Source organism: Pelophylax lessonae (assembly GCF_965119305.1).
Source record: "Pelophylax lessonae genome assembly, chromosome: 5".
Taxonomy (NCBI): domain Eukaryota; kingdom Metazoa; phylum Chordata; class Amphibia; order Anura; family Ranidae; genus Pelophylax; species Pelophylax lessonae.
Window position 1 is genome coordinate 352,904,506 of NC_138772.1, and position 27,124 is coordinate 352,931,629.

General features: G+C 42.0%; 1 protein-coding gene across 1 annotated transcript in view; it reads right to left on the reverse strand.

The window, feature by feature from the left end:
* Positions 1 to 27,124, reverse strand: part of LOC309556247 (cytidine monophosphate-N-acetylneuraminic acid hydroxylase-like) — a 250,871-nt gene that overhangs the window by 47,682 nt on the left and 176,065 nt on the right. The window contains exons 4-8 of the mRNA XM_082258661.1: positions 22,664 to 22,773; positions 12,306 to 12,496; positions 3,757 to 3,904; positions 2,525 to 2,606; positions 1,889 to 2,026 (exon numbers count right to left, since the gene is read on the reverse strand). Of these exons, the coding sequence (XP_082114787.1) occupies positions 1,889 to 2,026; positions 2,525 to 2,606; positions 3,757 to 3,904; positions 12,306 to 12,496; positions 22,664 to 22,773 (669 nt within the window). The remainder of the gene's footprint in view (positions 1 to 1,888; positions 2,027 to 2,524; positions 2,607 to 3,756; positions 3,905 to 12,305; positions 12,497 to 22,663; positions 22,774 to 27,124) is intronic.

A 27,124-nucleotide genomic window follows, 5' to 3' on the forward strand; every position in this document is an offset into this window, starting at 1 on the left:
AGTAAGCATAGGGTTTAAAAGTACACTTCTCTACCAATCATAGAGAAGGTTATTACCTTCTGGGCCAGCTTTATCAAATTTCATGAATATATCATCTGCGATTCAATAAGAGAGCAAGGGTAGTAGACAGGGACAGAAGCCCATCATCTACAGATCATCATGACATCATCTGTCAACAAACCATCAGGAAGACAACATCACATTATCACAAGATCAGACTCATCATCGCACTTCACCGGACCTCGCCATCCAGATCAGACGGCCTCATCTTGATCTAACACCTCACTGAACCAAGTGCCAGCCTAGATAGATGCCATTTTGGGGAAGATCAACTCCACCAATTAGTCGGCAGCCATTTTAGGAGAGTCTGGCCAAATAGCCATTTTAAAGGGTAACTATATTTTCCACATTTATTATTTACTTTTCTGTGTGTATTTTTTGCTAGTTGATTTGCTACCCCATTAGATCTCCTAACACGAAATTCACCCAACACAGATTAATGACAGAATGTCTCCTGCACATAAGTGTGGTAGCCTGGTACAGGTGTAAAAGATGACACCACATCGCTGGGATGTCCTGCAGCCACTACAAAAACAAACAAAAGACAGTGCACCAGCCTAGTGCACTCCATTATCCCACAACATTTATTTAAGATTTAAAAAAAATAATACTCACAGAACATGTAAATTAAAATTGCTCCTTGAGCTACTCATCTATAGTCCAGTAGTCCTAGACTTGGTACACTCCAGAGTGCCGGGGGACCTCACCAGGATTCTTAATGGCTAACATGTTTTGAAGGAAACCCCTTCATCAGAGTTGGTTTGCCTTCTAAACAAGTTAGCAATTAAGGATCCCAGTAAGGTCCCCCTACACTCTGGAGTGTGCCAAATCTAGGACTACTGGGCTTTAAATTAGTAGCTTGATGAGCGCAGATTATTATCTGCCAAATTTTATCCAATTGGGTAGGATATCTACAGAAGGGGAAAATCATTGTATTCAATCTCATAGGTATACACTTTACAGTAATAAATCATTTTCAAACCTCATTGCAAGGTATAGTTTCTGTGTCAACCTAATAATCAAACTGTAATTAGTGCTTGTGACTTATTGTAAATAAATAGTAAGTCATTTTTGAGCCACAGTCTATACTTCCTTTATACTACCAATCTTATCTTGTTTTTTCTTTGAAAAATTCTACTTTGCAATATAATGGTAAACGTCAGTTAAAAACTATTTTTTATAAATTATTCTTGTATTGAAGGCACTGTGATTCGATCCATTTACTGAGAAAAATAGTCGTTCAGGCATTTCCTGACAACCCAAACACTTCTCCACTGGCCACCATTTCATTTGCTCACTTCACCCCTGAACACCACGGTACCAACCTGCATTCCTGAACTGATTATCACTGCAGTGAAATGCAATTAATTTATGAACGTTCACTCTTCATTAACTATCACTGATAAACTTAAGCACCACTTACACACCATGGATACACTTGTCTACACTGACGGTCCCAATGTGATGGAAAACTATATACCATATATGTAAACTGTGCCATTTATTACATTCCCCAAACTGCTGAACTCCATCCACCGTATTGTGTATTCTGCTACACAATTTTTCATGGAATTTAGTATTCACCCTGGTCAAGAAATAGGCACATTTTGCTAGTATACATTGGGGTTGATTTACTAAAACTGCAGAGCGCAAAACCGGGTGCAGCTCTGCAAAGAAACAAATCGGCTTCTAGGTTTAATTGTCAAAACTTAACTGAACAAGCTGAATTTAGAAGTTGATTGGTTACCATGCACAGCTGCACCCAATTATATACAAAGTAAATCGCTACTACTCAGGACCTGCAAAAGTTACAGATTTTAGTACTTACCTGTAAACTTTCCACGACTGAAGGTCATTGGAAATCCAGACGCACCTCCAGCAAAGTCACTCATCATTACAGCAACATCTGTGGGGAGCTTTGCACCATTAGGCCGAGTGCAGTCCACCGTATTAAGGATTTTATGACCTGTTGATACAAAATTCATATACTGGTATGTGAGTTAAAGTGGAACAATAGGCAGAACTTTTTTTTTTTCATTAGGGATAGAGCAAGGGAGGGTGATAACTCCTGTCAGATTTTTTTTTCGCCATCTGTGTCCCATTACGGAGATTTCCCTTCACTTCAAGTGAGAGGAAATCCCTGCAAAATGAAGGGAATTCCTTGGGGACCCCCAGGCCAGCAGAACTAGTGTCCTTATTGGAAGATTTCCATGCTATTACTTTTTTGGGGACAACCCAAATTTTGGGATTTTCTTTTTCTTTCAACGATAATAGTAAACCAGACCAATAGAGAGGGTGAATCTCCCTAATGGGGACAAAGACAGCAATAAAGACTGACAGATGTTCTAACCCCTCTGCACTCTATCCAAATGTAAAAAAAGGTTTTGCCTTTAGTTATACTTTAAGAATAATTACCATTTATCAAAATATATTGGAAACAGAAATGGAAAAAAAGCAATATTACCTTTGTATTCTACAATAATACAAGTATCCATTTCAGGATGAATTCCATCCATCAGTATCATAAATCTCAGATCTGCATCCACCTTAAGAAAAAAAATTCAGTTGGAAGTTCTTAAGATTTATAAAATGGTAAGTTATATAATGTGTGTCTTTAGTGCATTTTGTAACACAGGCTTCGAAATGTATGCCTTGTGTGAGGCTAATGGGCCATACACACTATAAGATTTTCTGAAGACTTTTTCCTTTAGACTTACCAAAACCATATAATACGAGGTCAAACCTAAACACTTTCAATTTGTATGCAATCTGGCAGGCCCTTGCACTACATAGAAAAGGTGAATCTGAAGGAAAAAGTCTTCAGAAAATCTTATAGTGTGTATGGCCCTTAAGATGAACCTGTCACTAGCTGGCAAAAGGTAGAGCAGAGTAGCAAGGGAAATCTTCATTCTCTTCATGAGCTACAGCTGTCCTGATTATCCAACACTTTCTTGTGTGTTGGATAGTATGTCCCCTGCTGCATGTTGTGGTTTCCATTGTTAACTCCTACATCACTACCTGATTTCTGTATATAGCCCTATAGAACAAACAGTGCACATTCTTCATGGGCTTAGCTGCCTAATTGCAGACAGGTAACAGGAACTTTATTCAGGGAAAATATATAGAGCATACCATAGATACAGCTACAAACTTATAAACACTTCCATCTACTGGTTGAAGAATATATCTCTACTAAATACCAATGTGCAGTAGTTGTGGCACAAAATACAATTCTGTATTCCAACATGACCAGACACTGGTATTGACATAAGGGTTGGCAGAAAGAACCGCAGCTCACAGAGGGGGACTAGCTATGTTGGATAGCAGCCATAACTTATAAACAGAGTAAAAGGTTAAACACACCACCACTGGAAATAAGTCTTTATGGGGTTATTCTGCTCTAATTTCTGCCAGCTATTGCAACAGGGTCACCTACAAAAATGAAATAAGGGAGATACCATTTCTGACCTGATTAATTATCTGCTGGTTCCCAGACAGTCCCCCACATCCTTCAGTTTACAGTATATTGGGTTACTGATTTACTAAACAGTAAAACTAGATGACGAGATAGCCTATACCCTAAAAACTTTGTAGTTTCGTTTCATTTTACAACCCTTTTAACTGTATCATTACACATGACATAAAGCAATAAATGTCACAAAAGTTGAAAATTTTTTATTTAATGTACTGCTCTACCTGTTGCCAGATTCCAAAAGGGACAACATTGACATTTGTCAAGTTAACACCACTCTTGTCCAGGTACCAGAAGACAGGTCGTTCTGTTTTTCCAACAAATATTGGTATATCTGGTCTTCTTTTAGCAAGCTTTCTGAGTGTCGGATAACTAGATTTGAGAAAAATAACTTTTTGCTATTATAGAATATACTGTAAATATACCCCTGCTGCATGGAAAAATAAAACAAGAAAATTACACATATATTAGGTTATTATTGACAAGATACAAATGGTACCAAATGATCGTAGCCATTCAGTGCAATTTGCTCTCCCTGGAGGAAAAAGTCATTTTACAATAAGTAGATCCTTTGTTGCAGAGCATAAAACATGGTTTTTGCCAAAATAAAAAGATTTGACCATTAAACATAGCTTCAAAGGACACCTGTACTGAGAGAAACACCAAAGCTGCCACTGCTGGCCTCCTTCTGCAAATGGTGCCTGTCATAATGATCCTCTGGCTTCAAGACTTCCTGCCTCACTTCAAGTATGTACCAAAAGGAAAAAAACCCTCCAAGGGTGGGACTATTTGTAGGCATAATCTGACACCAAAAATATCGACAAATATGTGTAGCAAGGTTTCCAGGCCTGCGGCCTGAGGTGGGTCTGCCATCGTTACCATTTACCTCTCAAGCCCATGTGAGATGCGGCCCTGGGTGTGAGAACTGACACATTGACAACTCCGGCATTTGGTTGTTTTATTGTAGTTTTAGGGGATGGGAGAAGGGAATGAGTGGGATACTACTTTGGCTCGACTATGTAAAATTCTGGGACTTTTATAACAAAAATGCCTGTTAGCGCTGGCTTGACGCCAGCCGACACTAGCCAATGCTTACTGACGCTTTGAACACACTGTATCTCTGGAAGCTGTGCTGGAACTCGAACTTAAGTCCAGAAGATCCAGGACTGTGGAACATTGAACATCTGATACTGCTTACACTGCAAAGTCACTGACTACTCTCTCCAGCCTTGCCCTGGCTTGAGGTAAGTTGCTGTGTTTTCCTGTATGCCTGCAACTCTCAACCGATGCACTCACACAGTGCATTAACTTCTCAGGGCCCAAATTGCAGGCACCTCCTTTACCACTTCATTGTCCTCAACCTAGGTACCCCCTCTATCACTTCAGGGTCCTCTGACTAGGTACCCCCTTTACAGCTAGCTGACTCTTGGATCCTAGAACCTTCTCCGCAGTGGTCCCCACTGACGCTAGGCAGACCCCCCAGGGGCAATCCTCAGTACTCACGACCTGTGTAGGCTTTCCTGGGACTGGACCCCTCTCGATCTCCGCTGGTTCTCGGCACACCGGATCCCCCTCAGCTCAACTCAGCACTCTCTGGATTTTCAGGCAGCACCCGAGACATCCACCTTCCTCAGACAGGAGGAGAGACAGCCGTCCTTCTCCCTCCTGGTACTCTGCTTCCCGCCAAAGACCCCCTGTCATGTGCTCCCCTCAGACTTATATCCACTCCCAGAATCCTTAACGGCCGAATCTGCCTTTTGGGGTAGTTACAAGCCTGAATGTATCCCTGATTGGGTTTCCTCCACTGCCCTATGAGAAGCCTTTCACAGAGCCAGTGGGGAGACTCCCCCTTCAGCAGACACACCTGGAAACCATGGCACCCTACTAAAAAGAAATCATGGCCCTGCTGTTAGGCAGACAAGGCCCACTAAACATTTACCTAGCACCTACCTGTAGGGTGCTACATATGTAAAAAACTTTTCTTTAATTTATTTGAAAATCACAGTAAAAAACATCCACAACTAGGTGGAGATGTGGACTAAAGGGGTATAGGCATAATAGAAAAATACAATAAGGAACTTCTACATAAGGGGAGACACATGAGTTGAGACATCCAACGCATTTCGACACTTGGTATTGTGCTCTTCTTCAGGGATGCTCATGTACAGTCATGACTAGAAGTTCTAAAATACAAACAAACAATGAGTACATAGCATATAAAAACCGACATATAGAACAGCGCATGAGACAATTTTGCATAGCATAAGATGACCACTGACCAGAGTCCCAGGTGATGCCTCAATGCCAATTTTTGACACAAATCTGGTATTGAACATGTTAATGTTTGTTTATTAACATTTTTAACATGAAAGGCTCGTTCTTCACACCTTACCTGCATGAAAACTGATAGGAAAACAGCACAGCTTTCACTTGCTGGTACATCAGTTTCATATCATGTGAACGAAGGAGTCCTAGAACAGTAGACAACTGTAGACAACTGTAAAAAAATAAAGTGCTAGGAAAATAATAACTAAGGCCTCCCAAAACAAAATTTACATAAATTGCTGCAGTAGTGCACTCACTGTCTGCAATGATTAAATCTAGTAGCTGAAGTGCAAAAGACAGTGGACTGGACACTAGTACTACTCACTTTCAATACTCCCAGTTAAGTAGAACAAGATTATAGTGCAGAAAGCATAACATTTCAGCATGTTCTCCAGTTAAACAGCTTCTGTTTTTTTCATATATTGCTGCCACTTCACTAAAAACACGCTCACTTGGTACCGAGGAAGGAGGAGCATAAAAGGTATATTCTAGCATGAGAAGCAAGTCTTTTGTAGCGTGCCTCATTTTCTTTCCACCACTGAAGAGGATCACCACTTCTGTCAATTACTGGTTCCTTCAAATAGAGATGAAGTTCATCATCCAGGGTCACTATTGCAGATTCAGAAGAATCCTCTGCATGAGGCCCCAATAAAACACTGAACATGGCATCTATTCAGCCATGATGAAGTTTCTCTTCTGTCCGTTGTCTTTTTAGATATTTTTCTCTTTTTGCAGCATCCTGCTCTTCTAGATGGCTGGCTGGCACCCTGTGGTGGGTGGCTGGCTGTCTGGCACCCTGTGGTGGTGGGTGGGTGGCTGGCTGTCTGGCACTCTGTGGTGGGTGGCTGCCTTGCTGGCATCCTGTGGTGGGTGGCTGGCTTGCTGGCACCCTGTGGTGGGTGGCTGGCTTGCTGTCACCCTGTGGTGGGTGGATGGCTGGCTGTCCCCCTGTGGTGGGTGGCTGGCTGACACCCTGTGGTGGGTGGCTAGCTGGCTGACACCCTGTGGTGGATAGGTGGCTGGCACCCTGTGGTGGTGGGTGGGGGGATGGCTGTCTGGCACCCTGTGGTAGATGGCTGGCTGGCACCCTGTGGTGGGTGGTTGGTTTGCTGTCACCCTGTGGTGGGTGGCTGGCACCTTGTGGTGGGTGGGTGGCTGGCACAGGGGCTGTGGGTGGCTGGCTGGTACAGTGCCTGTGGCTGGCTGGTACAGGGCTTTTGGGTTTGGGTGGCTGGCTGGCAAAGGGCTGCTGTGGGTGGGTGTATGGCTGTATTATACACTCCCGAGAGATTCCCGATTCCAGACGAGGCTGTCTTAGGCGATGGAGGCAGCCTAAGAAGGCTGAAGGTTAGGCCTAATGCACGGAGGCACATGGCTGCAACATACGCAATGACGTCACGACAATATCGGTAATAATCGGCAAGTTTCGGGGCCGATACCAATATATCGGGAAAAGTGAATATCAGCCCTCCGATAATCGGCTTTGCCGATAATTGGTCGATCCCTATGCTGATATGCTTCTAATTTTCGTTTTTAGCTGACTTGTTGTTTGAAATTGATCCAGTTAATATCTCCCTCTTGTGTGCTCCATTGGCTGCAACTTCACCTGTATGTGAACTTTGATTATCTTCTTAGATGTAAGTGCTGGCCTTTAACAATTTGCCTTTGATTCTGATTCTAATATGAACATACATGACTATTATATTGCTATATACACCTATATATATACTCCTTTTTTGTATTTTCTGTTTAAAAATACATAAGGAGAAGAACTTTTTTTTTTTTCTGTTCTTTGCATGGCTCATTCACTTATACAGCCCTTGGGTGTATCCCTTTTGGGTTTTTGGCTCCACATTTGTACCCCCAGTGGCATCACCCATTCAAGCAGGGGTCTGTCCACATGTCCACTTGCTTGCTGAGCCAAGGTTGCGGGACCAGCACAGACAACTGTGTTGCTTTTACACATTATATATATATATATATATATATATATATATATATATATATATATATATATATATATATATATATATATATATATATATATATATATATATATATATATATATATATTCTGGGCTTTATCTGACAGTGAGGCATCACCTGGGAATCTGGTCAGTGGTCATTTCATGTTATTCATCATGTCTCATGCACTGTACTATGGTATATGGCAGTTTTTAATTGTTATGTACTCATTGTTGTTTGTATTTTAGAACTATTATTCATGACTGTACATGAGCATCCCTGAAGAAGAGCACAATACAAAGTCTCAAAACACGTCGGATGTCTCAACTCATGTGTCTCTCCTTATGTAGAAGTTCCTTTTTGTATTTTTCTATTATGCCTATACCCCTTTAGCCCATATATCCTCCTAGTTGTGGATATTTTTTACTATGATTTTAAAAGTGAAGAAAAGTTTTTTTTACATATTAGTCGATATTTTTGGTGTCCGATTATGCCTACAAATAGTCCCACCCTTTTTTCCTTTTGGTCTATGATCGGTATGATGGCATTCTTGCAGCTCCTCACCACCTCCTCTTCTTAATGAAGTATGTAGATCATTTCTAACATCACTTGTCAGTAAGCTTGTTCTGGGTCATAAACTCCAAGTTAGAGACAGCAGAGCATCTAGCATTTTCAAAAGAGCATCAGAATACAGCAACAACCTGCTTTATACATTTCTGACAGAAAAGTTTTTTTTTAATGTTGTGGAAACAAACAATCACACTCATTCACTACTATGGTGCAACACAGAGGAATGATTGATTTAATATTGGTTTTAGTTGTATTTTTTCCATTATCACAATTCCACTTTTCTGTAGAAAGCATCAGCAGCCAGAAGTGGGGGCGTGTTTGCTTTATTTTTTTATTTGCTGGTCCTCCTAGAAACGCCATTGCTTTGGTCTCAAAAGACTATGTATCAGGTAACATCTCTTGTCTCTGATATAATGAATTAATCAATTCAGTGGCCACTGAGAAGTTTTTGGATTGGTTCTAACTGATTCTGCCTGCGTACCAGCAAGAAAACTGCCACCTTCATTTGGAAGGCAGCTCCTCAATGCATACTGTGCAAGAATTACCGTTAATCAGTGGTAAATATAAAAATGTACTTTTTCATAAAAAAAAAGGGAAGTTTTAAATCGGTCCTGCTAATAAATGACTATAGTAAGACATTATTAAAGTATTTACATATTGTAGGCCATAAAAGTACTTTAAAATAAGATTTAAATAACCACTGTTTTTGATGGTCAGACCCCCCCCCCCCCCCCCGCTCTCTCTTAGGGTACAAAGTGCTGCACGTAGCACTGACAAATATTGAATGAGTTATGATTTGCAGAGACTAGACATGCAGGGCAGGATTTTGGAATGCTAACAGCAGAGGCAGTAGAAGGATGTGGAGCCCCACCTGTGTATTGTGGGAAACTTGTCTGCTTACCCTGCCAGTCACGCATCGGAATGTGCTCTATAACCGCAGTAACTCATACAAAAGGATACTATTTCAAACCCACTGATATTGTGAATCTAGTGCTGTCAAATTTAGGAAGTCACTTACATTTGTGCTGCATTCAAACTCACAACAGAGTAGATCAAACAAGCTGCAGTTGCTGGAGCCTATTCCTAGCTGCTGTGGCAAGGATGGGATTATTGGCATTCTGTTGTGGAGGGCATTGCAGTTTCTGCAGTGACTCATTGGCATCTCAGTGGCGCTAGGGTGAGTGACTTCTTGAGTCTTAAAACACTATGTGGGAGATTTACTAACACTGTAGCACACAGAATCTGGTGCAGCTGTTTATTGTAATCAATCAGCTTTTAGGGTTTATTGTCAAAGTTTAATTGCAAAAGTTGAAGTTAAAAGCTGATTGGTTACTTAGCACAGCTCACCAGATTCTGTGTTTACCAGTTTTAGTAAATCTCCCCCTATGTTTGAAGGTTCAAAGACTTGACAAACTATCCTGTGTAACAATGACTGGGGGAAAATAGCACCAACATTCTCATGTGTGAATTGCTTTTAATGTCCCATTCACACTTGAGCATGGGTATTTTCAGTTGATTTTTTCATGTGTTTTTGAGCTTCAGGCATTTCTGTTTCGGCCAGCGGCACCATACATCCCCATCATCCTTATATCTGCTTCCTGTTATTCTGTGTGGGGTTGTGGTGTCTTGTGCTATCAGAGTTCTTCAGGCATGTCAATTATGCCAGTTTCTTCCCAGGCCCTTTGCCACTTGCCATGGTTCTTGTAATTGGCATTACTAAGATTGTAGAGGTTCTTGTGGGCCCTGAACAGGTTGATGAGTCTCCACATCCAGCATTAATACACCTATATCCAGGACTGGGACAAGTGGGAGTAGAAGGGGCACGTGCAGCTCTATGTGTGCGGGGGGGGGGGGGGTCATGCTGGGAGCTCCAGCAGCTCCCTTCTCCCTGCTTTTCACTGACAGGAGTAACTGCTGTATAACTGCTGTCAGCAGGACTTTTTTGTGTGGTACTGCCACCTCTGGCACTAGCCCTCTTTCACTTGTTCTAAAAGTAGAAGCCAGCTTCCTGACAGTGAGGCCCAAGTGACAGCGCCTCCTCAGTGCAGAAGGAGTGGCATCCAGGAGGCTGGGCTGTCATGAGCACTATAAGAGAGCATGGCAGTCCAGCCTCCAGGCAGGCACTCCTCCTGCACTGTGGACTGGGTAAGTAGCTGGGGGTGGGTGGAAGAACTCTGGACTGGGATTGTGGCGGGAGGGGGATTTTTGAATTTGAGGGAGCAGGGTGTTTGGGGATATTTATGGGAGAATGAGTAATGAGCTCATAGCATTTACCACCTGGCAGCCGCATATATGCAAAGGGCATGTGGAATAACTCTACCACCTGTATTTAGCTGTTGGTTTTGACAGCTTACCGGGGGGTATAGCTCATGTCTGAAAACACCTAAACTCCTTCTCAATGAGAAGATTTATAATGTGTATGTGGATGGATTTTGGTGGGGGTTGAAGAAGAAGCTCTATACTGGGGAGGTGGGGGTAGCTTTGTAATGGTCTTTTTTCCAGTGACATCACCAACATAGTGACATTTTTTTCTTTCAGTGACACCACTTAGGGCCATTTATTAATTCCAGAGGCACCACCAACTCAGGACATGGTTTTCCTTTCAGTGAAATCAGCAACCCAGGGACATTTTGTTCTCTCACCACTGTTAGCCCAATATTGGTGTGCAGAACTTTTCAGGTTGCTGCAGTGTACCACAAACATTGGCACTAGTTCATAGCATGCCAGAAATATTATAAATATTTTTGCATCCCCTCCCACTTGGGGTGTCCAGTAGGAGGGGGGTGTAGTTTTCCTATTTTTACCCTGGGCACTGGATGACCTTTTGCCAGGACTGCCTTTATCCTCCATTTTTTTTCACACACCTGAGGTCGCTAGGAAGAGGAGATCAATTCTTATTTCCAGCCACCGTATTGGCTGAACTAGATGGACTTGTGTCTTTTTTTAACCATATTAACTATGGAACTATATGTAACTTTGTAAACTTCTGAACGCCTCCCTCCAGGGATTGGCCAGGGCATGATAAATATTTGGAAGGTCATAACGTGCAGCACTACAAATCATTACCTTAGTGAATAAAGTTAAACACAATCAATAAGCATATTCAAATGTATGCACATTAAACTTGTACAAATAATAATACATCAAGATAAATGCATTAAACCCAAAAGGAATATATAAAAAGATCCTGTGGCCAAAATTAACTGCAAAATTCAGGGATTAACTGAATCTAAATGAGCATGAAAATCCTATAGATATAAAATTCTCAGAATTGACTAGATTAAATAACAGTTCCAAAAATATAACAGAGGGAGATAATTCTAAGTGACAGAAATAAAGTCTTTTAAAAGTTCGGTGTAGGGGTGTAATCAGGAAAAGCTCAAAAACCTCCAATTATCCCTTACTATGCTCTAAAAGCTTTTTTCCAGAGGAAAGGGGAAGCAATCAAACTCTCAGCCTAGGAATCCTGAGCAGACTAAAACAATCAATCACCACCCAACTCATTACAGCGGAGCTGAAACCTAAATCAGCCTAGCTGGGAGGGCACTACACCAATAGTGGAAGAATGCACCTGTTTTACCCAGTTATCCTAAGAACAGTTTTGATGCACAGTGCATAAGTTCCAGGCCAAGCTGGAATTAAATATCCCCCACACATGTGCACATTTATCTTTGCAGGGAGGCATGGCAAGAATGTACACTGAGCTGCGTATGCACAGCTCTGTGTACATTCTGAAGCATCTGGTGTATAGTAAGGAGGTAAAAAGCCTTAATTGCAGAAGAGACATTCTATGTCTTTTCGGCAATAAAAAAACCCTTCCTGCTTGCACGTTTTAAATTCAGTTCCATTTTAATAGGGTATATGACGTTGATGAAAACGAGTCATATTAAATCATCCTAAAGTGCACACTTACCTAAGATGATCAGAGTGCATGTGGCTTATATAAATTAAGTCAGCATGACACAACCTCTCCAGCCAGTCAGATGGAGGTTCATGAAGCAGCCACCATCCTCGAGCAAAGGCAGGACCAATCAGCCAGGGATCAAATACCATATACTTCTGCCCTAGCTTCACTTCCATGCAGGCATGAGTTAAATAGGTAATCTGTAAATTATAAAAAAAGGTTTAAACATTCAATTGTCATGGCCATATATGAAGAGATATTCAACAGAAACTGACAAAAAAAATCAAACATGGATCAGCAATTTGTTGTCTTATGGACATGCAGGACAAATCCTTTAGTAATGAAAGTTGTTTAAGCCTCGGTTTCCACTAGTGCGGCTACGAAGTCGTGCTACTTCTAGCACGACTTCGTAGCGAAAGTAAACTGCGGCTTCAGTGAGGCTTGTCCCTCATATATAGAGGGAAGTCGCACTGAAGGCGGCTCAAAAGTAGTGCACGATCTACTTTTGAAGTCGCCGCAACTGAAGCCGCGGCAGTGGAAACGGGCCCCATTGAAAACAATGGGTTTTGACTTGCTGTGCGACTTGACATGTGTCAAGTCGCACCGCAAGTCGCACAAGTGGAAACGGAGCCTAATACTGAAAGCAGTCAAGAGCTCAAATATGAGAGCAATTGTTTCTGCTTATAGATTAACAGACTGAAATTTTTAATTACTAATAATTGAATTCAGGGGTGTAGTGCCAGGAACAACAGCAAAGTTCTTGGCATATGCTGGGATATACTAGTCATTGCACTAAAACTAAAAGGAAGCATTGTCTTTAAAAATAACTCCCACAACCAAAGGTTACTTAACTCTTCACATCTGATAGGTAACTGAATTCAAATGTCAAATTTAACTCTCAGAATAAAGTGCTTGTAAAAGTTTAAGGATGTTTTTTCATGAATGCATTCTCCTTTTTAATGTAAAAAAAAAAAAAACCTTACATGGTAAGCTCCCCCCAACCCCTCCTAAATACTAAGTCCTATCCCGATCCAGCACTGTGCCTAAGAGCAGCAGCGCTACTCTCTCTCTCCTCACAGGACATGGAGGCAGCAGTGGGATCCATTAACTTCTGTTGCTGTCAATTAAATCCTGTAAGGAGGCTAGGCATGCAGTAGATGTATACAGCCCAGCTCAGGATCGAGCCGCTTGAGTTGCCCCATAGCAAGTGGCTTGCTATGGGAGCACTCGGAAGGGAGAAGGAGCCAGGAGTGCTGGTGGAAGATCTCAGAAGAGGAGGTTCGGGGCTCCTCTGTGCAAAACCATTGCACAGAGCAAGTGAGTATAACATGTTTATTGTTTTTAAAAAAAATTAACCTTTCAATTTACATTTCTTAAATGTTTATTTATAAAAGTTTAACGCCAGAAATACTATGATTCTATTTTATGGATTCTATGGATTCTATGTAAAGGGAAAGCTGAACTCCAGGATGAGCAAACATTGTCTATATACTAGAAGCATGTGAGTTACTATTTGTATCTTGGTGTGAATTGTGTTTTTGCGTACTGTATATTATCCGCAAACACTGAAATTGAGCTCCTAACGCCAACCTCATTATCAGTGATTATAATGCAATGGTATAGAATCATACCACATGCTATACCATGCTGTGGAACCAACCTAAATAACTTGTATATGAGCGATGGTGTGTTCAATGCATTATAAGGGGGGCCACACATGACTGTCATGCATCACATACAATGGGTAATGAGTCGCTCGCGCGACCACTACAATCCACATCGGGCTAATGGTCTAGTGGCTACAGAGCTGATGTTAGAAATCATGGGGCCATGTACAGCCTTCCTGATGGGACCCCCTCCAACCCCACCTAAAACCCCTCCCACCCACCTGGTGTGCAGTGAAACAGTGGCACTGACTTTATCCCCCTACGCACCAAAAATTAGAAAAAGGCCCACCTCTTAAGCCCCTCTGTTGACCGGATACATAAAATATAATTTAAGCCCTGGTAAGCAAGTAGAAGCAGGGGTGTGATGTAGTAAAATCAATGTATTTACTTAGGCAGGAATGAACAATAAAGTTGCCTTGGGCCCCCCTGTTAAGCTGATGAGGCCTGAGCCCAGTACAACTCAGCCCTGAGTGGCTAGCTTATAATGCACGGCAAACACCATCGCTCAGGAACAAGCTTATTTAGGTAAAGTCCACATGTGATGCTAAGTCTCTACGGTTGATTACATTAAAATCTAATGAATGAATTGGATAGGCCAGGGACAGTGAAAGGTACTGAGGAAAGTGCTAGATGATGCATACATTATTTGTATGTCCCCTACACAAAAAAATGGGGTGTTTTTTTATCCCATTTGCTGCAACTTTAAGTGCACATTGTGAGCAGCAACTTCAATACAGGAAAGGAGCCTGTACAACTGTGCAAGACTGAAGGTAATACTGGAGTTCACCTTTAAGGGTGAGGGAAATTTGTTTCTAATTAAAATGAATGTATATATGCAAAGAAAATGAGCTGTTAGCCTAAAAATTAGGATAGCTATAGATGAGCAATGAGACATATGCCTGCTCTCAATTGGGTTGTGCCATGTCCTCACCCAATGCCGATAGCAGTACATGAGTGGTTTCTGATACTTTTATTGCTTTACTCTTTTCCAAAGAAAAATGAAGTACCAAAAATTACCCACAGGAATATTTTCTAAAATTCTTGGAAATCAATCTGTGCATTAATAAGCAATTCTGTATGGTAGCAGTACTTAAGCTCCTCTGCCAGAACAATGAAACAGTCCAACTGCTCCAAGATTTGCTTGTATTTGTACAATCTCTGATCATGATTGGGCTGTTATTGAAAATCAGAAAGTAAACTGAATGATTATTTCATCCAAAAATGACACAGAAAATGAGAAAGCAAGAATGAGAGTGTGCAGGGCCAGATTTCCATCAGTAAAGCATGTATTAACACAACCTTTGCTGTGAATATATTCAGCTACCTTTGTGTTGGTAAAGGAACAAACAAGTAGTGTATATTAATTAGTTTATTTGAAAATTATACAACAAACACCACAAAAATTAAACATTTTTAGAAAGTAAAATACTCAAACGTACTTTGTAAGAGGCATAATTAATTTTTTGAACTTGTAATTTTTTGCACAATTTTTTTTTTTCTGTGTAGTAAATTGTATTTTTTTTCACAAAGTTGTAATTTTAACAAATTATCTGTCACTCATAGCATAGGTATACTTAAAATTATACTCCAAAACACATTTTTCTACTCCTCTTCAGTATTGGCATACCATATGTGAGACTCTTTCCCTGCCTAGATGCAAAGAGGAGCAAAAAATCCAAGGAGCACCTTCAGGCAATCACGGGTCATACATTTTGCATCTGATTACCTAACTTCCTATCATAATTCTTTGGAACCCAAAGTCCCAGAACAGAAGAAACACCCCCAAAATGACAAGTAGACCCTTCAATGTATTTAATTAGCCACATGTTGAGTCTTTTCAGGATGACATTATTTGCCACAAGTTTTTGGTAAACAAAGAAATACATTTAAAAACTGCTAAATAATAAGATATATTCACACACAGTATGAGCATACTTAAGACATACACCCCAAAAACATTTTCTTCTTTTCTCTCCCAGTATGGGGATAACACATATCTGATATTTTTTTGCTACCTAGACACATAGAGGAGCCCAATACCCAATAAGCACTTTTAGGCATGCAAGGGGCATAAATAAACACCCAAAGAATGAACACATTTTGCAAAGTAGACTCTACAAGGTATGTTTTTTGTACCCACAGCTGTAAAGTATTAAAATATTTCTCACACACTGTATGGGAATACTTAGAATTACACCCCAAAACACCCTCTGCTATTTTTTCAGAGTATGGGGATACCACATATGTGATATTTTTTGTAGCCCTGCCACATAGAGGGGCTTACAATCCAAGGAGCACCTTGGGCTTTTAAGGAGCATATATTAGGCATCTAACTTCCTGACTAGCTATCAGGTCTTTGAAGGCCCTGGAGAGCCATGACAGTATCAACACACACAAAAAATAACGCATTAAAGAAAACAAATGCCCAAGATATTTTTAACAGGCATAATGAGTATTTTTGCTGTTGCTGGCTGCACAAGTCTGGTGAAACTACACTGGTGTGGCTGCAATCAGGGACACTGGCTGGCTGCACTGCATTGTTATGATGACACTGTACTGGGGTGGCTAGCAATCAGGAACACTGTTACTGGCTGCACTGGTATGTTGACACTGTACTGGTATAACTAGTGATCAGGTACACTGGCACAGTGTTTCCAGAGCAGCTAGCCAGTGCCCCTGATCACTTGTTATCCCAGTACAGTGTCATCATAGTGTGGCTAAAGTGGCCAATGAGAGACACTGGTTGGTTACTCTGGTGACACTGTGGTAAAAAAAAAAAAAAAAGAGTGACCATCACTGTAGGAAATGCTCTGTTTCCTGTCACAGCCGATCGTTGTGAGAGGAAACAGAGTGCTATAACATGCAGCCTTTATTTACAAGTGTGATCACTGTGATTTTTCACAGCAATCAATGGTAAAGGGCCAATTTCAATGGACCTGCATCCTTCTCTGTGATCTGCTATGTCCTTTAGTACGTTGATGCATGTTCTAGAGGGCATTCATAAATGTCCTCAGGGGGGACAAATATAGAGGGCCCCCTTATTCTGTCCTATCTTGCTGCTCCTCCTATTCCTATTCCTCAGAAGATTTCAGCTGTTCTACAAAATTGCCTCGCCCCAGTGGTCTCTGCTCCATTCAGTGTTTCCTTGGGTTTGCCAACTACTATTGGAAATTTATCAGGAACTTTTCCTCAATGGCCAAACCTATCTCAGATCTGACCAAGAGGGGCAGCGATTCCCATAATTGGATGCCTGCTGCCATCCAAGCTTTCAAGGCCCTCAAGTCTGCTTTTGCTTCGGCTCCTATTCTGTCTCATCCCAATCCTGGTTTGCCCTTTGTCCTAGAGGTGGATGCATCTGAAACGGGAATAGGCACCCTCCTGTCTCAGCGTCAGACACCCGATGGACCCTTAGCTTCTTGGAGTAGAACCCACAAGGAAGTGTCTCCAGCTGAATGCAATTACGAGATTGGGGACAGAGAGCACTTGGCCATTATCCTGGCTCTCAAAGAGTGGAGACACTTGCTCGAAGGTTCTGTGGTTTCTGTTCTCATTCACAACGACCATAAGAATCTGACGTATCTCTCTGAGGCCAAAAGGCTCACACACCGTCAGGCCAGATGGGCCTCATTCTTGTCTTGTTTTAACTACGTGGTCTCCTATTTGCCCGGCTCCAAGAATGTTAAGGCTGATACCTTGTCTCGCCAGTATTCTGAGTTGTCCAGGGAGGACTCTGTGCCGACAACGGTCATACCTTCAGATCATATCCTGGCTGCTATCTGCACCAACTTAACCTCTCCTTTTGGGGAACAGATCTTGGCTGCCCAAACTGATGCTCCCACAGAGAGACCTGCTGGCAAATGTTTTGTACCTGAGGGGTTGCGCATCAGACTGTTGTGCACATACCACAATTCCAAGACTAAGAACCAGATATCCTGGGCTATTTCCCGTCAGTTCTGGTGGCCATCTTTCCGCACTGATGTTGTTGTGTATGTGGCTGCTTGTTTGGTCTGTGCCCAGAACAAATCTAATCTGCACCTTCCCTTGGGCCTACTACATCCCATTCCCAATGGGGAGTGTACCTGGTCTCACCTGGCCATGGATTTTATTTTGGAACTTCCTGTGTCTCGGGTTTACACGTTTATCCTCATGGTTGTTGACCAGTTCTCCAAAATTTGCCACTTTGTTCCATTTAAGAGGATGCCTACTGCTCAGGAGCTTGCCTTGGTGTTTGTTAGGGAGGTCTTCCATTTACACAGGTTGCCTAGGAAGATTGTTTGTCTTTAGGTTCTGGTGCGCCTTTTGCTCCCAGTTGGGTATTCAACTCTCCTGGAGCAATTTCTCCGCTGCTATATCTCTGACCATCAGGACAATTGGGTTGATCTGTTACCCGGGGTGGAATTTGCCAGGAACTCTGCCATCAACTCGTCTTCTGGAATTTCTCCATTAATGGCCAATTATGGGTTTCAACCCCCTGTGTTGCCCGAGTCATTCTCGCCACAGGCTATCCCGGCTGTGGAGGATCATCTTCATGCCCTCCGTTCCTTTTGGGTGCAAGTTCAAGAGTCTTTACAGGTCTCTGCACAGCGTTAGTAGTTCCAGGCAGACCAGAGATGTTTATTTGCTCCTTTTTACCAGGTCGGGGAGAGGGTGTGGTTGTCGACCCGTAATCTCAACCTCAGGGTGCCCACTCCAATACTGGCACCCAGTTTTGCTGGTCCTTTTTGCATCCTCCATAAGGTGAACTTGGTGGCCTATGCCCTTGGTCTGCGTATTTCCAATGTCTTTCATGTATCACTTCTGAAGCCACTGGTTTGCAATCACTATACTTCACTTCCTCGCCCTCGTCCCATTCCTGTGGGCAGTATGAGGTCTGTTCCGAGGTCAGGTTCAATACCTGGTGCACTGGAAGGGTTATGGTCCTGAGGAGCGCTCCTGGGTTCCCTCCGCTGATGTGCATGCTTCCGCCCTTCTCCGCGCTTTTCATGCTTGTATTCCTCAGAAACAGTTTTTTTTTGCTCCGCAGAGGAGGGGCCGTTGAGGGGAGGGTACTGTCAAGGTCTTACCTTGCCTTCCTGTTGGCAGCCATCTTGGACATGTGCAGACTGCGGCCTCTTATAAACACTGATTGCATCGTCACTTGCCTGCTGCCTGGGTGTCGCATAGTGATGATGCTGCACACCTGACTATATCTATCACCTGATGAGCTGCAGTCCTTGCCCTTGCATTTGTGCTTCAAATGTGCATATCTGCTAGCAGTCTTCTGTTCTCCGTGTTCCTCCGTGTATGACCTGGCTTGGATGACAACTCTCCTGGCTCTCGACCCCGCATCGGCAGACAACCCAACATCAGCAAATGATTTTGTATCGGCAGACTATCTGCTTCTGGACTCGACTCCAGCTTGGATGACTACCCGCTTCTGGACTTGACCCCGGCTTGTTCCTGATCTCGCTTCCTCACTCTTGCTGTGCATTTTTTTGTTGTTTGCTTCAATAAACTGCTTTCATTTTACCGGCATTCCCATGTGGTCTGGTTTCATGGCACCCTGACACATAGCCAGCCAGCTGCATGCTAAGGAACTGGTGTGGATTTTGGAACTTAACCCCATGATTTCTTTTGCCTGCGGTCACCTTTTAAACTCATAGCAGCCTCTTAACAAAGATAAGGTTTAAGAGAGAACCCAGATCATTGCTTTTTTTGTGTGTGTTTTGTGTGTTTATGGCCTTATTCTAGTTAGAGATATTGGACAGATTTCTAATGGGGACCCTGTGCAAAAAAAGACTAAAAAACAAGAACATGGGGATAGACTTTTAAAATCCATACCAGACCCTTATTCCTGATAAAGGTCAGATATGGATTTAAACAAGGACCCTAGGCAAAACAAAAATTATGTAGGGACCCCCCATCCTGCAATTGAAAGGGGTAGGCTAAGGTAAGGTGAAAGGGCAGCACAGAAAAAAAAATAGTCAAAACAAACAAGATAAACAATCATGAAAAATGACAAAAAAGACAAAAGCAAAATCCATGTTGTCTGTTTCAGTGGAAACACAAACAGAAGAAAATGAAGTCTGTTAGCTACTGTACATCCAAACACATTGAAAACTAAGAATTTTCTATACTTCAATTTTTTTTTTTTTTATACAAATCGTTTATTTTTATTGTGGTGTGGTTGTTAGTGCCAGACGTGCTACTTCTGTAACTGTCTCTCTGTAACGCTCCTGCGTTTTTATTATAGGCTGGATTTGCAGCTGCAAAATCTCCACTCAGTAGTCATGTAGAGATGTGTTGAATACCAGATCCAACTCTCCAGGACTCATCACCGTGGGCCTGTCAGCTTCAACATACAGATATATACATACTCAATGAGATGTTCCTGGAGTGATAGGATGTATATGATAGTATGAAGGTGATGTGCTGAAGGGACAGGTGTGAACAGTGACAAGGATGGTAATCACTTGATAGGTTTGTATAGGAGAGTTCAAGATGGTATTAGGAATGCAGATAGGTTAGTATCGAGTATGCTAACAGGTGGTGAGGACAGCAGATGACAAATACAGGATAGACTAACCCAGTGCAAGGATAGATAGTAGTAGACAGGAGAGCTAGCAATCTATGCAGCAGTGCAGATGATAGATGGTAGTAGGCTCAAGAGCTAGCAATCTATGTAACAGTGCAGATGATAGGATAGTATGGATAGGTAGTAACAGTCCTTAATGTGCATAGGTAGATAGTGCAATAAGGTTATGGAGGGTTCCCCTGCGGGGTACTTATCACTTGTAATGTTAGTCGTTTAGAGAGGTCCAGTAGATAAGGAATGATCCGGTAGCGAGATACAGGGATCAGTAGCGAGGTTCCGGTCTGCTCCAGGTGAAGGGAATAGCTGGAGGTTCCGATCGAGAGACAGGCTTGAAAGCATGTGGATAACAAGGCAGGTTGAACGAACAATGTGAGTGAGACCGCCGGCGGTTGAAATAGCCGCTCTGTGGCGCTCAGCAGTGACATCATCGTTCTTAAAGGTATATGCGTACCACCTGAAGAGAAAGGTGGGACGCATTACAGAGAAAGTGGTGATTAAGGGTACCGGAGGTACCAGAATCTTACACTCTCCCTTAAGATCTTCACACACAACCACGAAAGAGACATGGATTGGACAGCTGTTGGCACCTATGCTGTCCCCAGACTTGAACCTGGGACCTCTGCTGTGTCTGGCAGCGACGCTGCTTGCTGAGCCACCTGGAATGCTGGACAGTTCCCTGGACAAATCCTTGAATGATCCTGCCATGAATCTTAATTGCCTTGAACCTTGAACCCTTTGCTCCTCCCATGAACTTCCTGATTTAAGCCAGGTTTCTGCACTTCCTGGTTGCCAGAATTTTGTGCCTTCATCAGCCAATATCTTGCATGTCTCTCCTGCTGCTGTCCATATCTTCACGATCATCTGTTATCGACATTTGGCTTGTTTTTCGACTACGCTTCTGCCTAATCCCAACCTGCAACTACTCATTGCCGACCTTTGGCTGTTCCTCGACTACGCTCCTACTTGATCCCTATCTGCGATATATTCTACTGGACCCTGGCTTGCTCACCTCCTGGTGGGGCGATCCTGAGGACCGTGACCTGGTGCTAACATGCAGCAAAATCCATCTCCACCATCAGGAGCTCTTGTGAACACCGATTAGTACTTCGATTCCACACCTCAGGTGAGCCTGCCTCATTTGCCAAGGTGACCTACCTGTGTTCCTCTCCTGCTGGTTCCCATGTGAGCTTCCTCTGCTATAGCTACTGGCCTCCGAGCCGGACTTCAGACCGTGATACATACCTGCCTTTGGTCCACTATCTTGGCCACATGTCTGCCGGCTATAGGCCCGCCTATGATATTCCTGATCATAGGCCCACATGGGAATAAAGGAATGTCCACTCACAGATATGTTTTCAGTACTTTTTCCACAATTGCTTCTTCTTTAATTAATGCTTTGTCATGCTGGCAGATCTTTAGTGCATCTTTATCATCAGCAATCACAATATCATGCAGCACAAGTACAGAGAGCAATTATATATCTTCAGCCATCTTCCCTTTGTCCCTCTTCTAGGAGGCACCAGAGAGATGGGATAACTCCCCAATAGTATACTAGTCCCTGAGCTCGAGGTCATTGTACACCAAGCCATAGTACCGACAGCTGTAAGGGCCAGGGATGGAATGGTTTCTCCATCAACATACTGCTACTCTCAAAATGTCCCCTATCCAGTCCAGTCCTACCGGGTACACTCCCAGATGTTATTTACTCCCAGGTAGTCTGTTGCCACACACATTAAAGGACTATTGCACAGGCTCCAAGGCCATACAAAGGACCCACAGTGGTAAAGGTCAGGAGTAGAAAAGACAACTCCAGCTAGTCCCCACATGTTCTGTACCTTGCTCTCTGGGAGTTCGGCCCTGTCAAATGCTTTTTATGGCAGGTACAGTTCAGGATTAAATCTTGGTACACCAGGGTTACCCAGCTTCCATTCCCTGAACATTGAGCTACTAACTCTTTTGCCAGGCATTTTCCATTACTATAAGTAACCTGTACTTATGCATGTTTGCATGTTATGTTCAGTTTTAATTTCTAAGGTTTGAGACACATGTGAATGCTATAATATGAATAAAATGCATAACTAAATACACTGTAAAATGTTATTCATTTTTTAAAACAACAAGCATACCTGTAACTCCCCCACCTCCAAGTCTACTGGAATCTTTGGATCAGACTCCCAGGGATTCGGAGGATCCAGTTCCACAAGAGAAATACTGCCATCTTCATTTCTTTCAATGACTGCACAAAAATGTATGTTAATTAATGCTGAACTTTAAATAATTCCAAGTGAACAAGTGATACACTGTGATGCAATTGGTAAACGTTATTTAAGAACATACAATTCATAATTATATAGTTATACTATTCCTTGCACATATGCCTTAACTCATTCACAGTTATTAAATAGCACAATGAGAAGTACTTTGAAAATTATGTTGGCCCTTTGCAAAGTGTTCCAGTTGCAACGTGTTCCAGACAGCAGAGTCCATTTGGTAACCTGTTTTTCTTTATCACACTTAGGCCCCTTTCACACTATCCGTCCGTCGGACGGATTCCGTTTTTCTCAGCGGGGGATCGAGCCGCCGATCTGTGCAGACTATTTTTTGCAGACTACAATTTTGTTGTGGTTTGTGAAGTAGCAGATTATAGCAGCTAGTACCCTCCTATTATGATGTGATTAGGTGAGTGCAATATGTTATGTTTTATGTGATAGCTCTGCTTTAAAGTGGTAGTGAACTCCAATTGGATAGTTGTACCAACAGGTAAGCTTATTTTATAGCTTATCTGTAGGTACAAGGAATACCTCCTAAACATGCACCCTTTAGGAGATATTCAATGTCTCTGCAGCCGGTGATGACACTTGCGCATGCGCTCTGAAGAAATGGCATACCCATGCCACAGCTGAGACTCCCACGCACATGTGGGGGGATTGACATCACAGCTCAGCAATTCAAGCGGCCAGATAATGGTGTAATGTAAATGGAGTTACGCAGCCCCACGATTTAGTGTAAAAAAAATACTCAAGAAACCATCATAAACATCAATCATAAACATCATCAAACACTATTGTGCAAAATATACATATATAAAAAAACTTTAAACCCAAATGACGTGGTGCTAATTGTACAAACATAATAATCTTAAAGTCTATTGTAGATCAATATCAATGTTAGATGAATAATTGTGATCAAATCAAAATCTTCAAATGTGGTATATACAACAGTTCACTTCCTTGATATAAGCAAAACCTCATGCGTTAGTAAAAAACCAAAAGGTGCACTTCCACCTCCGTGCAACCCCTCCATGCTCACAGAACTCTCACCTTAGTTAAAATTCAAATAAACCTTAGGGTAAAACTTGGTAGATGGTATGTCATCCAGGAAACATCAATGTTCTTCCAATCCACCCAGGTTTGCATGTTCAAAAATAAGGTCCTGGTCCCTTTTAAGGCATATCCGCTCATCAGAATGTTAGGATAAAGCACAGAATGCCTCCCGTAGAGCCATACCTCTCCAGGGACTTGCACTCCTGATTGGCTATTGGCAGCAGCGGGAGACAATCAGGAAACAGAGGGAAAGGGGCCAGCCTCGGCTCTGTGCATGAATGGACACACAGCCGTGGATCAGGAATGTGCCTGCTTGGGTGCACCCGGTAGAAGGGAGAGGCCAGGAGCATCGGCGTAGGACCTGAGAAGAGGAGGATCCGAGCTGTTCTGTGCAAAACCATTGCACAGAGCAGGTAAGTATAACATATTTTTTATTTAAAAAAAAAAAAAAGAAAAAAAAAAAAACAAGGTTTAATATTGCTTTAAGTCATAGCTAATACACTGTATACTGCTCTCCCTTCCTAAACTCAGCGAATGCAAAGGAAGTCAGCAACACAGCTGACTCTAATCCCAATGCTCATTAGTAGAGAAACCCATGACAAGAAACTGTTAAAAAATGGATGAAAACAATTACAAACACACAACATTTAAAAACTTTCATATATAAATCTAAAACAGTATCAAAAAGTAACATTATACATTATTTTTCAGTAAGAAAAAAATTGAGTGAGTAAAGGGATAAAAATGGGAAGAAGAATGTCCAAAAATAACATCCTATGTTATAACACAATCCCCCTCTAATCTATAATTCCATATAATACAGACTATTCAAGTTGATAAATCAATAAGGTAGGGAGGGGGATCCCTATAGTGAGCAATGTTGTTGCCTATAACTACAGAAAAAAAAATATTATCATTATGTTTGCCTATGGCAAAAAAAAGGAACATTATTGTCCAAAACAAGCAAAAAAAAAAAAAAAAAAAAACCTCACTGCTGTGCCTGCCTATAGCAAATTTTGACAGAACAGGGTCATACACTATACAATTTTCTTGTTCAACTTTCCTTTAGATTTACCAAAACCATGTAATATAGAGTCAGACCTAAACACTTTCAATTTGTATGCAATCATGCATGCCCTTGCACTACATAGTTTAAGGTAAATCTAAAGGAAAATGAATAAGAAAATTGTATAGTGTATGGCCAGCCTTAGGGCAGGTGCTTTATTATTGCCAGGTGATCTCACAAAACTTTAGAAAACACATTATACACCTCTTGAAATCAATTAGACACACCTTTTTGCCATTAAATGAGATACATTTAAATATGATGTTCTAGATAGAATATAAATAGGAAAGGATGTACACCTGAAAAAATGCATGCAAGCAAAAACAGAATCAGGTGACAATAGGGGAAATAGTCCCAATCCTCTTCACAATGATACCAATGAGTCTGAAGCGATGTTTCAATTGTCTGGTGATTAGATCAATAAGAAATTATCTGAAGATCCTTAAACTGATTTGCAGGTTATTAGAAATGGTATAGATTTTATTTGCATGCAGCATCCATTAACTAATCCACTATATTGTCAAAAGTATTGGAACACCTGCCTTTACATGCACATGAATTTTAATGACATCCAAGTCTTATGCCTCGTACACACGCAACGATTATCGGCTGACCGATCGTCCGACTTTTGTCCAGAGTGGTGTTTTGTTGGTTGGAATGTGCCTAGACTGCACACGAATTTTCTCGGCCAACAAAAATCTACTTCAGAAGTGATGTCATGTGCTGGTTTACTTTCCGTGTGTTTTTTCTTCTCTGAGCATGCCCAGTCTTGCTCATCAGATTTTTGTCTGCCGAAATCTGTACTGACTGATGGAAAATCGGCCGTTGTGTTGACGGCCAAAAAAAATTTTATAGCCTGCACACCAGATTTTTTTCGGCCGAAAAGTCGGAGTCGGTTGTCGGAAGCATCATACGAACAAGCCGAAAATCGGCCGATCGGACGTTGGCTGAAAATTCACGGCCAATTATTGACGCGTGTGTATGGGGCTTTAGTCCGTAGGGGTTCAATATTGAGTTGGCCCACCCTTTGCATCCATAACAGCTTCAACTCTTTTGGGAAGGCTGTCCACAAGGTTTAGGAGTGTGTCTATGGGAATGTTTGACCATTCCTACAGAAGCACATTTGTGAGGTCCAGCACTGATGTGGACGAGAAGGCTTGACTCGCAGTCTCAATTCTAATTCATCCCAAAGGTGTTTTATCAGGTTGAGGTCAGGACTCTGTGCAGGCCAGTTAAGTTCCTCCACCCCAAAATTGCTCACCCATGTCTTTATGGACCTTGCTTTGTGCACTGGTGCGCAGTCAAGTTGGAACAGGAAGGGGCCATCCCTAAACTGTTCCCACAAAGTTGGGAGCATGAATATCTTAAGAGTTCCTTTCACTGGAACTAAGGAGCCAAGCCCAACCCCTGAAAAACAACCCCACACTATAATTCCCCCCCCCCCACCAAATGATTTGGACCAGTGCACAAAGCAAGGTCTGTGACCCAGAGAGAGATTCACCACCTCCAACAATGACGCACACAGCGTCTTACCAGATGGAATTGATCCCTATTACAGGTGCTCAAAACACTCAAACAGAAAGCCCTAGGTATGGTTTACAAGGGATCCAATCCATCTGTTGACAGGCTCACCTTAAAGCTCCTCCAAGCAGGCAATGGTCACAAGTTGTAGATAACACTTCCCAAAGTTGTATCTCAAGAGAAGGAGTAAAGCCCTCTCATATTGTAGTATGTTCACATGCAAAAAATGTATTCAAGATAAAAATGTACACTCACATGATTCCAAATAAAAACAGCATCACACTAAGTTTACAAGTGTTTCCAACCAGAAAATTGAATTGTGCAGAAGGGATTTGCCTGCGGCCGCATTTTTGAGAGGTGCAAGCACCTTTTTTTGCAGAAAACGCAGGCATAGTAAACAAAGGCCGCAAAGCCGCTAAGGTGTGAACCAAGTCTAAAACTATAATCCATTGTATGTATTGTGACGCACCGTTGACAATATGCGTTGCTTGCACTATGTTCTTGTTCCTGTACTGAATATTGTACTGTATACAGTAACCTCTGTGTGGGTGGACATTGTTTCAATATATATTTTTATGTTTGATGTGCGTATGTTTATTCTTATCTAAGGCACAGCTCAACCCAAAGTTTTTAATTCAAATATGAAACAACTGACTCTTTGCTTTACCATTAGAGTC